We start from the raw sequence: 14845 nt of genomic DNA, 5'->3' as shown, positions 1-14845 counted from the left end.
TAAATAAAACGCAATTTCAAGTTTTCTTTTTAATTTAATACAAAAAATCATAATTTCATTTAAAATTCATATTTTTCTAACAAAACAACTAAAATCTCTTATAAGATTTTTAACGTTCTTCATAAAATTTTGGAGGGAAAAACACATTTTTTTTTAATTTACGCGAAATGATACATTTTCAATAAAAATTATTTGATGTTAGGGCTTAATTTTCTTCTAAAATTTTTATATTGAAATTCAACATAACTTTATTGCTTTATCATGAACGATTTCAGATCTCAACTTCAAAGAAAAAAATATTCGACAAGAAAATACTCAAAAATTAAAACACTCGTCTAATAAGATTTTTCACAATTTTTATTATTTTTTTCTTCTTTTTCCGACACTTTATTACATTTTTTTTTTGGATATTTACTTATTTCATGATCAAACAATTCGAGTTTCTTTTAGTTAATCAACTTCTATTTTCTAAATAAAAATTAAACTAGAATACTTCATTAGTTATTAAATATATATTTAACAAACATGGCTTAAGCAGAGTTCAAACTCTTAACTCTGCATTTAAAAATAAAAAAAAAAAAATTAAAACAGAACAAAATAATAAAAGTGTCACGGATTGAGTTTTTTTTTTCGAATGCATTTTTATTACATCTCATTTTTTCTTAATTATTTACTTACACACTGAAGAACACTGGTTTGTCTCTACTTTAAATGTAACGTAACGAAAAATTTCCATTCATTATTATTTTTTTTTTACTTATAATTTTCATTTATTTAAATCATTTTCATTCATTAGTTAAAATTAGTCATAAAGTAAAATGAGTGCTTTTGTTTGTATTTGTTTTGCATTTAATTCTAAGAACCTGACCTTTTTCTTATCATTTTTCTTGTATCATTCTAATTATTTTATAATAAACACTAAATTAAGTTGAAAAAACAAAAATTTGTGAAAAAAAAACGTAAACTAATTTTTTTTTGTGTATATTTTAATAATATATCTTCTCATTTTTTCTTTAACTATAGAAGAAATATTTTTAATAATATATTTTAAATTATTTTTTTTTATGTTTTTTTTTCTTTGTATTTATCGTGAAGATATTTTTGCTAAAGATTTACTAAGTTAAATTTTTAAAAATGTTCTTCCTCGCAGACAACATTGATTCGGAATGAGCGAATTGGAAACAAGACCAAACACATGAATTTCCTTTGAAATAAATGTCATTACTTTCATTTATTTTACAGAATTTTTCAGAGTGTTACATAAATGAAAGTATCTTTGCTATTTTTTCTTTTTTTTTATTTATTTATCATCTATTTGAATGTGAATTAATTTATGAATGATGCGAATTACATTAGTTCTCTTATTCAAATATGAACAAATTGTTTAAAGAAATGAACACAAAACAAACATTTTCTCATCTCGTATCTTCTTCTTTTATACTAACTTTGCTTAAATGTAAAATTTAAGCGTCCTTAATGTTAAAAAAATACTTAAAACATTCATGTGTGTAGTCACGAATCAAGTCATATGTAGAAAGCAAGGTTGACAAAATCATTTCAAACTATTAAATTTTTCGTTACGAATATATATTTTAAAAAATGTTAATTTTTTTTTCTCTAAAATTTAATCCTCTGAGTTTTTCAATTTTGTTTGAAATATTATATCATCTTTTGTTTTTACTTATAATCTGTGAGAAAGGGATCTTTTCTGATTTTTCTTCTTTATACTTAAATATTTTATTTTGTTTTTTTTTTGTAGAATACGCGAACTAAATGTATGTATATTATTATTAGTGACAATTATTACGGCGGTTGTTGTTGTTGTTGATTTTTTTTGTAATATTGTAGAAGTTTGGGGATTATTGGAGGATATTGTTGGTCTTGTATGAAAACGCGATGCGCGTACACTCCGTCATATTATATGTGTAGTTGTGTAATGAGAGATATAATTTTACGTAGTTGCCTTAATTAATTTAATCTGACTCGTCTTCATCATCATCCTCATCCGAATCCTTCTTTTTGCTCTTCTTGGCGGGTTTCTTGCTGGCTCCCTTGCTTCGTTTCTTGCCTCCGCTCGACTTGTCACCGCCATTCTTCTCGAATTCTTGTACGGCCTTGGTGTATTCATCCTTCAATTTGGCAGCTTTGTTTTCCCACTCCTGATAGATTTACAAAAAAAAATGTTCAAGTCAAAAAAAATCTTCAAAAAAATAATTTTTTTTTAATACTTACAGACTTGTCTTTCATGCCACGCCAGATCTCGCCTCCTTTCTTGGCGATCTCTGTAACCTTGATACCGGGATGTTCCTTCTTGATACCTTCGCGGGCAGAGTTGAGCCACAACATGTAGGCGGAAAGAGGACGCTTTGGTTTGTCAGCCATTGTTATTCTGCAAAACAAAAAAAACAAAAAAAAATTAGAAAAACCGTTACAATTTTTAATGAGAGGGAAGAAAAAAGGATTAAAGTTACGAACACGGTAAAAGGAAAAATATAGAAGAGGGAACGATAAATGCAACGATGCTTTTTTAACCGTCACTCGATATTATTTTTTGAGTAGCTTTTATTTTTATTGTTGTTATTATTATTATTGTTACGCTGTACGACGATAACCGGTGAATGAATGAAACGAAGGTAGCGACAATCCATGCAACAATGTTGTAAAAATTGAATTTTACACACAAAACACACACACATTCAAAAGGGGACTGCGCTTGTGTTGCTTTCCCTGAACGTACACATACACATACATATGTGTGTAGTGTGAAAAATAAAAGCCAAGCCAATATTGAGCAAAGGCAGAAGAAGACATTTTGTACAAACTGGAACAAGACTTTTTCTTCTGAAGCGCGTTGTAACACCGGCTCGCGGAAAAGTCGTTGGCAAAAAGTGTTCCACAAAATTAATTTCTGACGAAAAGCTTGAACGAGGAGTTGTTTAATGATGCCAAGGGCAAATAAAAATGACGCCAAATGTGAGCGTCATCTCGTTAAACGCCATATTAATGGTCAAAAATACAAAAATTTCACGAAGCAACTTACCAAAGAGAGATTTCTGATAATATGCGAATAATGTTATTTTTATTTTACACTTTTTTTTATCCGTTATAAATACACGGCTGCGGGATTGATGATGGCGATGATATATATAAAAAATGCTTAATATTGGCAAAAAATGTTAATCAGTTATTACTGCGTGTGTATTTTTTGACCGAAAAGACTTAACTGAAGAGACAAACAATACTGAAATATCGCCTCAGTTGCAGCAGTAACTCTACTCTCTATTAACAACACGTAAATAAACAGTATGTATGTTTTTCCTCCTCTTTCGCACTAACACAACTCACCAATCAGCAGAGCTTTGATGGTGTACGTGCGTCGCTTGGTTGTGTGCGTGCCTTAGTATGGCGTCTTATGGCTCTTGTATGGATTTTCAACTAAAAGGCCCGAATTCAGAGGCAATCCAAAGGGCATTTTGGCGCGAAAGCCCGAATTTCGGAAAAATCATTCGCAAGCCCTCGGAAGTAAGTATGCAGTTAGATGCGGAATAATTTTGCCCGCATTTTACGGAAGACCGTTTCTCGATGCGACGCCATTTACCATACTAAATTTATTTTTCAATTTTTGTCCCATATAAAATTCAAGTGATACTTTTGCCAAGCCATTTTTATTTTATCACCGAAATAGAAAATCTACGCAATAACGTGCAAAATGGCTCATTTTGCCTTATTTCTACGCGATTTTGCCCGTACTTTCTCAAATCATTGCGCGAATGTCGAGAAATTTGCGGAAAATTCGTTAGAAACTTCCATAATTGTCCCCATAACGATTTAGTATCCCAGCCATTGTAGAAGAAACTATTAGAAGGAACCCACGCCAACAAGGCGTTCATATTTTCACCGATTTTTACCGTAAGTACGCCCGTAATTTCCGATTTTCGGATGAAAAATACCCATTAAGATACCGAGAATGAACTTATAGAACGGGAGTTTTGACTTACCTGAGTAAAATTTAGCAGAAAATTGCCTTTAAAATTGAAGTAAATTTATTATTTTATTTTATTGGACACACCAAAAAATTCGACTGCACTCTTGCGTGGATACTTGAAGAATGATTCGTCTTTGAGTCGTGTTCCCGAAGCAAGCTGTCGCGTCGTACAGCACAGAGCTCTGAAGCGTACAGCAAAGCGGTTTGGTGACTTCGACCCGATTCTCACCAACTTGGAATTGGATTGGAGGCTTGGATCCGAGCCATCCAACTTTGATGAGAATCGGGTCGCATACAAAAATCCATGCAAGTCCCCCATCCAAGCCTCCAATCCAACTTTGATGAAGATTCAAAAATCGATGCCGTTTGGTGATTTAAGAAATGTAAGGAAAATTAATGCTGAATCTCAAATTTAGGCCTGTTGGCAAGGCAATTCTCATACTAAAATGCAGGGCAAATATATAGCTGATTAAAAAATAGAAGATTTTAAAAATATTTTTTTAATAAACTTTTGAATATTTTACGGAATCATTTTAAGAACTCAAAAAAAAAAAAAAATTACATAGAAATTCTATGATCAAGCTTTGTTTTACAACATGTTAAAAAGACAAACTTTATTAAGGGAATTTGTTATTTTCATGAAGATGAAGCTTTGAGAGAAAATTCACAATTAAAAGTAGAATGATTCTTCCAAAATAAGCATATAACGCCATATTTTGTCATTAAAAGCCTTAGATTAGATGCCAACTCTTTGTTTGCAATAGAGAAATAACGAATAATAAATTTGGCGGCATAAGTAACATTAGTAAGAATTCTCATAAGAAACCAAGCATTGCAAAAAATGAAACTTTTTCAACTTTTCGTAAGTATTTTGACAAAATATCAAGTTCTTATTTTGTAATTAACAATTCAGAACTAAAACAAGTGAAAATACGTTATTAGCATTTTTCTTCAGTAAATATAGTTTTTTCATACAAAATACTTTATTTCGACTTTATTTAAAACTTATCTTGAAAAAAAATGCAAAAAATGATTTTTAATGTTTTCTCTTATATGAAATATAATTTTTAGTTTTTTGAATTTTTCACATTGATATTTGTCTATTAAAAATTGATTTTAAAAAATTTTTAATTAAAATTTAAAAAAATGAATATCTGACAAATTTAAAAAAAAATTCAATAATTTTCATGAAACTTATTTTTTAAAGAAAATTTTATGTCGAAATACGATTTTGAAAACAAAAATGACTAAAAATTGAAAAATTTTCTTAAAATTTTCTTTAAAACTTATGAAAATATGTACACCAAAAATCTGTAATTTTTGATGAAATTTTTAACTTTTTTTTTTGCCCCATCAATTTTTTGGGGCAAAAAACTATAAATAAAAATTTTTTGAAAATTTGGAAAAAAAATTTTTTTCTTTTCGTCAAACGCGTTCCCATGAAACTTGTCCTGAACAAGTTTTTTAATCAAAAAAAAATTTTTTTTTTGAAAATTTGAAAAAAAAAAAAAAAATTTATCTCTTCGTAAAACGCCTTTGCATGAATTACAATGTTTTTTCAAAAGAATTTATCAAAATACGTAATTTTGTTTTTGGGCTTCTGTAAATTTATTTTTGTGCAAAAGGCATTGAGACCTATTGTAAATTGTAGCTCTACGATAAGTGCAAAGCTCAAACTATCAAATTTTATGATATACCAATATGTATAGGCGACAAATTATTTCATGTAAAAATAAAATTTTCCTTCTAAAATTGATTATGAGTGCATCACAAAAGTTGAAATTTTCACAGATAAAAGTAAAAAAAAAATGTTGCATTACATTAACGATATTCATACTCAATTCTGACTTTATTAAAGTTGCCAAATTATAAATAAAAATAGTAATAATAATAATAATAATAAATGTGTTAGAAGGAAATGTTCGGTTGAGTTGTCGACAGTCTTCTTGTCATCGTTTCTATTCATCTTCTTCCGCATCAGCAAACTTTTCTTCATCTAAAAAGAAAAAAAAAAGCAAAATAATCAATCAATTTCGATATTTTTCTTCGAACAAACTTACCATCAATATGCAAATTTCTAACTCCTTCAGCACTCGCTTCGCCATCATCGTCTTCAGCTTCCATAAAATCTTCCTCTGAAATGCTATCATCGGGATCTGGATGCAAGCTCTGGCAGTGTTTCATCCAATTGAAGATTGCCTCGACGATATCTTGTTCCGCCGTATTAATTGGAACAACGTAAAACTCCGTCATAGGTTCTTCCGTATCAGATTCGTGTCCTTCGTCATTCTCATCGGGATCATCGACGGCGTTTCCATTGTTGTGCACATTGTTCTCGTAAACGCCGGGCCATGCAACTTCCAAATTGATCATGAAATAAATGCTGCGAAGCCCATTATTGTTCTGAATTGCATGCAAACCGATACGGGGCCATGGAATTGAGAGACCTTCTTGTGTGTCGTTCAGGCAAAAGTTTAAGGAACTGCAAAAACAAAGGGGTTTCAGAACAAGAGAAGGAACAAAGAAGTTAATAATTACCTTTCGAGTAATATCAGCTTGCCTGGTCGAGGAATTTTGTTCTTGTTTATCTCGAGCATCATGTTTTCCGCTGTGAAGACATGCCCTTCGTTTACGTTGTCGATTCGCCCGATAGTTACCATGATTTTTTACTTGCTTTTTCGTGTAAATTCGTCTAAAATTGCTAATAAAAAGAGAACGATTCGTGTTTTGCGACGATTTGTTGACAATGGAATTCACGAGGAAATCCAAGGGAAATACAGTGAGACGAATGAAATTGATAAGGGAATTCCAGTCATTATCCTGCGTTTGTTTTCGGACGAAAGCATTACGCCCCCGCGCTTAAATTCGTTTGAAAACAGTACACTGTAGATTTGAGACGAATGAAATTGATAACACCCTAAAGATTTTAGCGCCATCTGCGACACGAAACAAGGAGGCTCGTGAATGGATGTCATGAGGAAATCCACGTGACTGAGTGAGTCGGCTGAAAGTGAACTGTTATACATCTGTCAGGTAAGTATACCAGTACTGGTATACTTACCTGACAGCATATAACAGTATCACTTTCGATCGTCTCACTCAGTCACTATGGATTTCCTAATGACATCCAGTTACTCGCCTCACATATGCAGTCTGACAGCGCCCTCTATGGCGACATTTTGAACTAAAAAAAAATCATTGGCAACCCCGTGCGAGATGTCATGTGTTCAAAAGAGTGGCAACACGACAAAAACAATCGAGAAATCGCGTGAATTTTGCTCGTTTTTTGCTATTTAAAGCCCGAATTTAGCGGAAATTTCGTCAAAAACGCATTTTCGAGCACTCGGTGCATCGCGTTCGCATCAAATTCATCAAAATTACTTGTGATAAGGCGCCCAACTCTGTTATTTCGCATCACGTAATTCCCAGAGTCCAATGTTTCAGCAATTTCTCGCCTCTGAACGACATTTCTGGCAGGCAACGCAGCAATTTGAGAAATGTTACGCGAACTAATCGCCTGGGTACTGAACAATTATCTGGGCAAATATGTGGAAAATCTAAATACAGCGCAATTATCTGTCGCACTGCTTTCGGGTAAGTCGTCATTAGCCATACGTGAGCTATAAATGGAATGATTCCGTCATCTCGTGCCAGTTGTTGTTGTTAATTGCTCTTAGATGGCAAAAGCAAGACAAGGTCGACGAGAAACTCGTATCAGTTTAGGGGTGAAAATGAGTCATCCCAAGATACGCAACTCGTTCCGTATGTTTTTGTTATGTAATGAGCAATGTGTGTGCGATTCAAAAAAAAAAAAGTGAAACTCGTCACACATACATTGATTTATTGCAAATTTATACCGGTCCCGGTTCGTAAACATTGACTTTGTTTACATCTGTAATTCGAAAATTTCATAAAAAATTAATAAAATTTTCATTTTTCTTCACAGGCGAAGTCGAATTAGAAAATTTACCTTTAAGACCGGATGCTTTACGTCATCTCGGACTCCCGCTGAAGATCCAAAGTGGCTCAATTGGCAAAGTAAAGTTGCAAATTCCTGTTACAGCGTTTCGTACTGCGCCATGGTGCATCCAAATCGAGCAAATTTACGTCATTTGCGGACCCTTGAACCTCGACGAATGGGATGGCGAACAAGAACATCAAGCCGACTTGGATTACAAATTGTCGAGTCTCGATAGTTTGGAGGCACGATGGCGTGCACATCTCGAAGCAGGTGCCTCGGGCAGTTATTATGCGTCCTCGTACAGTGGTTGGTTGAGTTACGGATCGTCGCTCGTGACAAATATCGTCGAAAATCTCCAATTGAAGATCAATGATGTGCATTTTCGATATGAGGATACAATTACTGTGGAAAATTGTCGATTTGCATGCGGTGTGACAATTGAATCGCTTACCGCGGAATCCTGTGATAACAATTGGGCATCGAGTTTCAATACGAACCAACAATTGTCCTTTAAATTAGTGGAATTGAATGCGTTGTCGCTGTATTGGGATCCGCTGATACACGATGAGACGCTTAGTGAGACAAATTCCAAGGAGCTTGCCGATGTTTTGTCCCATATTAAGTTTCAGCATGAGTATATTATTCAACCGGTGAGTGCGCAGGCGAAATTTAAGCGCGATCGGAGCGTTTCCGCGTTACGCACACGCAATCGCCCACGACTCACGTGTGACCTTGTGTGGAATGAAATTGCAATATCGCTGAGTGATGTAAGTTTTTTTTTATCTTTATCATCAAGTTGCTTCAATTTTTTTTTTACTTTTTATCTTTCAAATGTCAAAAATTCAATGAATTTGTAAATTTTTAAAAATTGCATGAAAAATTTTTTTCTCTTTTTTTAAATTTAAAAAAAATTTCAAATTTTCATTTATGATGTTTTTTTGTTGAAATTAATATTTTTTTAATTCTCTAAAAATATTTTTAACAAAATTTCTGACGAATTTTTTGACAGTCATTTTTAGGATTTTTTTTTTACTGTACCTATAAAATCTTAAAAAATATTTAAACTCGAAATTTTCATTGAAATGTTTTAAAAATAGCAAAATACATATATAAAAATGATTTAATTTTAGTAAAAAAATTTTGATTTAAAAAAAAACTCATAATTTTTCAAAACATTTTTTGAACCATTTTGGTTAATATTTTGTCATGAATTTTCTTCTCCAAAATTATTTTTTTAAAAATTTTTTTTCAAATTTTTCTGAAATTTGAAAATTTTGAAATGCTTTAAAAAATTTTAAATTTTTTTTTTTTCAAAAATTTATTTTTTTTTTAAATTTTTTTTTCATAATTTTTTTCTAAAATTTTCTTTTTAAAATTTTATAAAATTATTTTTCAAAATTTAAATTTTTTTTAAAGTTTAAGCTTTTTTTTATTTTTAGTTTACAACATTTTGAATATTTTAATTAATTAAATAAAATAAAATTATTTAAAATTTATTTATTAAAATTTATCTTAAATTAAATTCTTTGAAACTTCGATTTTTATTTTTTTTAATTTTATAATTTCAAAAATATTTTATAAAAAAATTAATTATATTTTATCATGATTTTTTTAATTGTAAAATTTTAAATTAAATTTATAAATATTTTTAAATTAAAATATGTTTTATAAAAATTAAATTTAATTTATAAATTAAAATATTTTAAATTTTAATATTTTTTAAAATTTTATTATTCTTTTGTATTTATAATTTAAAAAAACATTAACTTTGAAATTATCTGATATCAATTTTTAATTAAAAAATGTTGATTGAAATACCATAAAATTAACAAAATGTTCAATGACCTTCAATAATTTTATATAAAAAAAAATTATTTTTTTTTTGCCTTTTTTTGAAATATTGTAGAATAAAAGAAAAAATTGGAGCAACATTATCTTTTCATCAAAACATGCAATAATCAATCAATTTTTTTATCTTTTCAGAAACAATACCGTCAAATGGTTGAATGCGTACGTGGTTTGGATGACATATCAAAATACCGCCGGTTTCGTTTGTTGCGCCCTTTAGTGCCCGTTAGCGAGAATCGCAAGGCATGGTGGTTGTATGCGGCGCAATGTCATGGTCTTTTAAAATACATCAACTGTGATCCCAGTAGAATTGCCAAAGAAAATCTCAAGTACATCAATATTTATACGAAAATTCTCGCAAACCCAAACGAAACGTTGTCGCCCGAGAACAAAGAATTCAAAGACGCCGTCGAAAGTGAACGTAACTACGAGGAATTAAAACTTTTGCGGGAGATTTGCATGTTGAACCAACAACCAGTGATAAATGTGCAAGCAAAACGACAGGAAAACGCCTCGAAGGGACGTTCAATGTTGCTTCAATGGTTTCCTCAGATGTGGTATGGCAAACAAACGACTGACGAAAGCATCACGGAAGACAATTTACTCGCACTTGACGACTCAAGAGGCTTGGATGACACGAAAGAAACGATCGAAGATGAAATTTTGAATGCATTGGCGGATTCTGTGGAAAACGATTCGATTTTGAAACGAGATGCGGTCTTTGGAAAATTTGAATTTACCTTGAAAAAGGGCACTTTGGATATTTGTAGCGGCGGATTCGGGTCTGAATTGACACCAATGTTGCAATTGCAGTTCGAAAACTTGATTTTGAGTGTCGAAAGTCGTCCTCGATCCGGATCACATTTTCTCGGTTTGAGTCTCGGATCAATTTTACTCAAAGATCGGATAACGCCAAATTCAGAATTTCCGGATTTAATAAAACCGCAAGTGAAAGATGAAATGTTGAGTCGTACGAAATCAGGAAGTGTGAGAAAAACACAAAATAACTCGACAGAGCCTCTTTTTCAGCTGGAATACGAAAAACGACCTTTGGCATTAGTTGCTGACTATCGTTTGCTCATAAAATCCCAATCTCTGGATATCGTGTACAACGTTGGCGCCGCAAAATGGTTACTTGACTTCGTTTCGCGTCCTCATCAGATGTCAGAAGCACGCAAAAAGATCGAGGCAATGAAAAATAAGACAAAAAAAGAAATTATGAAGAATTGGGAGCAAATTCTCAAAGGTCACTTGAGTCAACGGAAGCAATGGGCCTTCGAAATTGACATTTCCGCGCCGCAAATCATCTTTGTTGAAAATTTCGCGGATAAAAGTGGCAGTTCTATTGTTGTTGTCGATTTCGGAAGACTGCAATTGACGAATAATGTCGTTACGCAACGCACAAATGGTCGAACGAATGGCGTTGTGCAAGATGTTTCCATCAAAAGTCCCGGCGGGATTGAGAGCGATGACGAATCTGACATGTTTTTGACGCCTTGCTCGACGCCGCCCGGTTCAGAAACGAGTAATTCGCCGACTTTGGTGTCGGCAGCCTCTGATCCGTTATCGAATTCGGAAACGTTGAATGTGATGGATGACATTAATGAGGGAAATTTGATGGATAAATTGTATGAACGGTACAATTTGGATCTGACGGATTTGCAAGTGCTCGTTTGCAAAGGAAAGGAACGTTGGAATTTTGCGAGTGCGAAGGGAACGTCGACGTTGCATGTGTTGGATCGATTTAATATTTCATTGCAAGTAAGTTTTAATTTTTTTTTTATTTTTCAAAATTTTTCTTCATTTTTTTATTAAAAATTTTTTATCAACTTTTTCATAATATTTGTTCAAAATTAAATATTTCATTAATATAAATTTTTAGATTTTATAATTTTTTTTTTTCATTTGAAATTTAATTTTTTTTTTGATCAATTGAAATTTTTTATTTGAATTTAAATTTTTAATTAAATAATTTTTAAATTTTTTAATTTTTTTCAAAAATTCATATAAATTTCATAAAAGCTTATGAATAAATTTGTATATTCTTCAAAATTTTATTAAAGTATATATTTTTACTTAAAAAAATTTTTTTTTTAATTTTCATTTGAAATTAAATTTTATTTAAAAAAAATATTTATTTTTTAAAATTTAATTTTTTTTTTTTTTATTTATTTTTTTTCTGATTTTTTACGTCGTATTTTTTTTTAATTAATTTTTTTTTAAAAATTAATTTTCAAATTTTTTTCGTACAAATGAAATTTTTAAAATTTTTTTATTACCATTTTTATTTTTATAAAATTTTATTTTTAATTTAAAAAAATTATTTTTATTAAATTTTTTGAATATTTAAATTCATATTTGATAAAATTATATTATAAAAGATTTTTTTAAAATATTTTTTCAAATAATTTTTTAACTTGATATTTTTTTGTTTTTAATTTAAAATTTAATTTTTAAATTTTTTTCTTACAATTTTTTAATTTTATAAAATTTGTTGAGTTTAACAATTTAATTAAATTTTTCAAAATATTTTTAATTAAAAATTTGACCAAAAATTTGGTTTAAATTCATTTTTTTGAATTCCAATATTTCAATGAATTTAAAATATATTTTTTAAAAATAATTTTCGAATTTTTTTTTTAATTTCGAATAAATATTTCACAAAATCGAATTTTTTCTTAACATATTTTTTTTTTAATTTCAGATCGAACGTCGAATTCTTCACACAACCGACCCGCAATATCCCAGTTTGACACTTTTGGGTCGTCTCCCGCGCTTAAATGTGCACGTGAACGAAAACAAAATTGCAGCATTGACGCACATGTTCAACATTATCACACGAAACAGTGTTTTCGATTCGCCCATGAAGTCAAATATCGAACATCCTTTGTTGGAATCGTTAAGTCAAGAATCGCACGACGAAGACACCTTCGCCGAAGAGATGAGTCATCGCGAATCCAATAAACTCGTGATAATGCAATTTTCCGTCGATCAAATGTCTCTCGAAGTCCAAAGCAGAGGTCGAAGCATTGCCGAGTTACAAGTTACGGGAGTTCGTGCTGGATTGACGCAAAGAGCGCACGAAACAAATGTCTCGTTGAGTGTTCACGGATTGTTGCTTGTCGATGCAATTCAATCATTTGGTCCGGATTTCGAACTTTTGATCGCAAGTCATCGACACGTGGGCATGGATAGCGTTTCGGGCAGTTTGAGACATAGCGAGCCATGTTCGCCGTGCAGTCCAGGATCGCCAGATCCGAATCAGATGGAAGATCGGAGACCAACGAGCCCGATGTCGATTCATAAAGCGTTGAGTAGCTTGACAAGAGGTAATTTTTGTAAATATTTTTCGTATTTTTTGTTATTTTTTTATGATTTTTGCATGATTTATTTATTTTTTACGTTTTTTTCTTTTCATTTTTCGTTCCGTTATGTTCAATTTGTGTCGTTTTTATTTTGTTATGAACATAATTGATTCGAATAATCAGCTTCGTCTCCTTATAATAACTCAACAATTGGCGCGATGGATGACTTAGATGCGTTAATTGTGGTCGACATTCAATTTATCGATGGAACGGGACTCAACGACGACGTTTCTCATCAAATTGCTAACATTCAGTTCAATAATTTGGATATTATTGGTAAGAATTTTCACGTTTGAGTGAAAAAAATAATCAAAAATGTTTTCGATTTCGAATTTTTTAAATATTTTGGAAATTTTTCTAAAAATTAAATATTTTTAATTAATATTTTTAAAAAATTAAAATTTTCAAGAAAAAAATACTAAATTTTTGTAATTTTCAACTGAAAATATTTAAAAGCATTAAAATTTTCATTAAAATAGGAAAATTTTCTTAATTATAATTTATTTTTTAAAATTTTTAAGAAAAAAAAATTTTGATACTTTTTAACAAAAATTTTTTGAAAAAATCAAAACTTCAATTAAAGTTAATTTTAAAATTCAAAATTTTCTCATTTTCACAAATTTGTAATGACAAATTATCAACTTTTAAACAAAAAAATTAAAATTTCAAAATTTTTGACCCAAAAAATATTTGAAAAAATAAAAATTGTATTTTAAAATTCAATATTTTCTCACTTTGTCAAATTTTAAATAAAAAATTAAAAATTTTATATAGAAAAATTTCCATTATTTGAAATTTTTTAATAAAAAAAAATCAAATTTATCATACAGTTCAATATATGTATTAAAAAATTTAAAAAAAATCGAAAACATTTTTTTTTTTAAATTTTTCTTTTAAATATTTTTACCCAATTTTTTTTTTCTTTTTCAGCAAATCAAGAAACCATCGTCGAATTAATTGGATTCGCCAACCGCGTTTTCCCCAAAAGTCGAAAACACTCAAACATCGTGCCCCGTTTCCAACCTGATTCAAGTCAATTAGACGACTCGTCGTTAGAAATCAACCAACAAGAAGCCCCAACGAATCCCGTTCGCACGGAAATCACTTTTGACTTTCACCGTTTGAATATTCTCATCTTGCGAGCTTACATGCGTGATAATTATTTAGTAGCTCGCAAAGTTGGGACCTTGACGTTGTGCGAAGCAAAGATAAATGCAACTCTATCAGATACTGTCGAAGTCACCGGATCTCTTGGAGGCTTACAAATTCTGGATTTAACGCCCGAAGGCGTGAATCATCAACGAATTTTGTCTGTTGGAAAGGATCCTTTGACAGATCCGCCGCCTGTTGATACGCACGATGACTTATTAGCATCTCTGACGAACGAAGTTTATCGCGGAAGTGGAAATGGCAACAAAATGGAACCGCTGAAGGAGAAACAAGCGTTATCTTTTGCTATTACGCGTGACATTAACATGTGCATCGATGTCAAAGTTCGCATGGCTTCTGTTTGGTACATCCATTGTGCGCGTTTTTTGCAAGAATTGACATGGTGCGCCACGGAATTCAAGCAATATCTGAAAACTTTGGCGAAATCAATCAAAGAAAAGGCTGCCGATATGGCTTTGGGTCTTGTTCAACCGAGAGCTGATAGCACAAGTACCCCCATGAAAAGCGCAGAATTTA

At 31.0% G+C, this 14845-nt stretch overlaps 3 protein-coding genes across 3 annotated transcripts; 1 reads left to right on the top strand and 2 right to left on the bottom strand.

Moving 5' to 3' along the window:
* Positions 1–1522: 1522 nt before the first annotated feature.
* Positions 1523–4127, bottom strand: LOC134836660 (mobility group protein 1A-like). The gene is made up of 3 exons (XM_063851838.1): positions 3999–4127; positions 2233–2389; positions 1523–2159 (listed from the first exon to the last, which is right to left on the bottom strand). Exons 2-3 carry the CDS (start codon positions 2380–2382, stop codon positions 1974–1976), a joined length of 336 nt encoding a protein of 111 aa, XP_063707908.1. The 5' UTR covers positions 2383–2389; positions 3999–4127; the 3' UTR covers positions 1523–1973.
* Positions 4128–5801: 1674 nt separating this feature from the next.
* LOC134836659 (methylosome subunit pICln-like) lies at positions 5802–6737 on the bottom strand. Its single transcript, XM_063851837.1, has 3 exons — positions 6524–6737; positions 6046–6467; positions 5802–5981 (listed from the first exon to the last, which is right to left on the bottom strand). The coding sequence occupies exons 1-3, from the start codon at positions 6643–6645 to the stop codon at positions 5944–5946; spliced, it is 582 nt and encodes a 193-aa protein (XP_063707907.1). The 5' UTR covers positions 6646–6737; the 3' UTR covers positions 5802–5943.
* A 493-nt stretch (positions 6738–7230) lies between these two features.
* LOC134836661 (intermembrane lipid transfer protein Vps13D-like) lies at positions 7231–14835 on the top strand (the record flags this gene model as incomplete). The annotated part of the gene is made up of 6 exons (XM_063851839.1): positions 7231–7579; positions 7932–8713; positions 9930–11555; positions 12499–13123; positions 13283–13435; positions 14090–14835. Coding segments are annotated over exons 1-6 (4029 nt in total), but the record flags the coding sequence as incomplete, so codon positions are not given.
* Between the last annotated feature and the right edge of the window lie 10 nt (positions 14836–14845).

Source organism: Culicoides brevitarsis, unplaced genomic scaffold (assembly GCF_036172545.1).
Source record: "Culicoides brevitarsis isolate CSIRO-B50_1 unplaced genomic scaffold, AGI_CSIRO_Cbre_v1 contig_110, whole genome shotgun sequence".
NCBI lineage: Eukaryota > Metazoa > Arthropoda > Insecta > Diptera > Ceratopogonidae > Culicoides > Culicoides brevitarsis.
Note: the sequence above shows the minus strand (reverse complement) of the source record. Positions and strands in the feature narration are given on the sequence as shown.

What these genes read in the sequence shown, in the direction of transcription:
- LOC134836660 (XM_063851838.1), bottom strand. Translation starts at nt 2,382, where the DNA reads ATGGCTGACAAACCAAAGCGTCCTCTTTCCGCCTACATGTTGTGGCTC. An exon ending in GTGGCATGAAAGACAAGTCT is followed by an intron (nt 2,160 to 2,232) that starts GTAAGTATTAAA and finishes TAAATCTATCAG; the next exon opens with GAGTGGGAAAACAAAGCTGC.
- LOC134836659 (XM_063851837.1), bottom strand. Translation starts at nt 6,645, where the DNA reads ATGGTAACTATCGGGCGAATCGACAACGTAAACGAAGGGCATGTCTTC. An exon ending in AAGCTGATATTACTCGAAAG is followed by an intron (nt 6,468 to 6,523) that starts GTAATTATTAAC and finishes TTGTTTTTGCAG; the next exon opens with TTCCTTAAACTTTTGCCTGA. An exon ending in TAGAAATTTGCATATTGATG is followed by an intron (nt 5,982 to 6,045) that starts GTAAGTTTGTTC and finishes TTTTCTTTTTAG; the next exon opens with ATGAAGAAAAGTTTGCTGAT.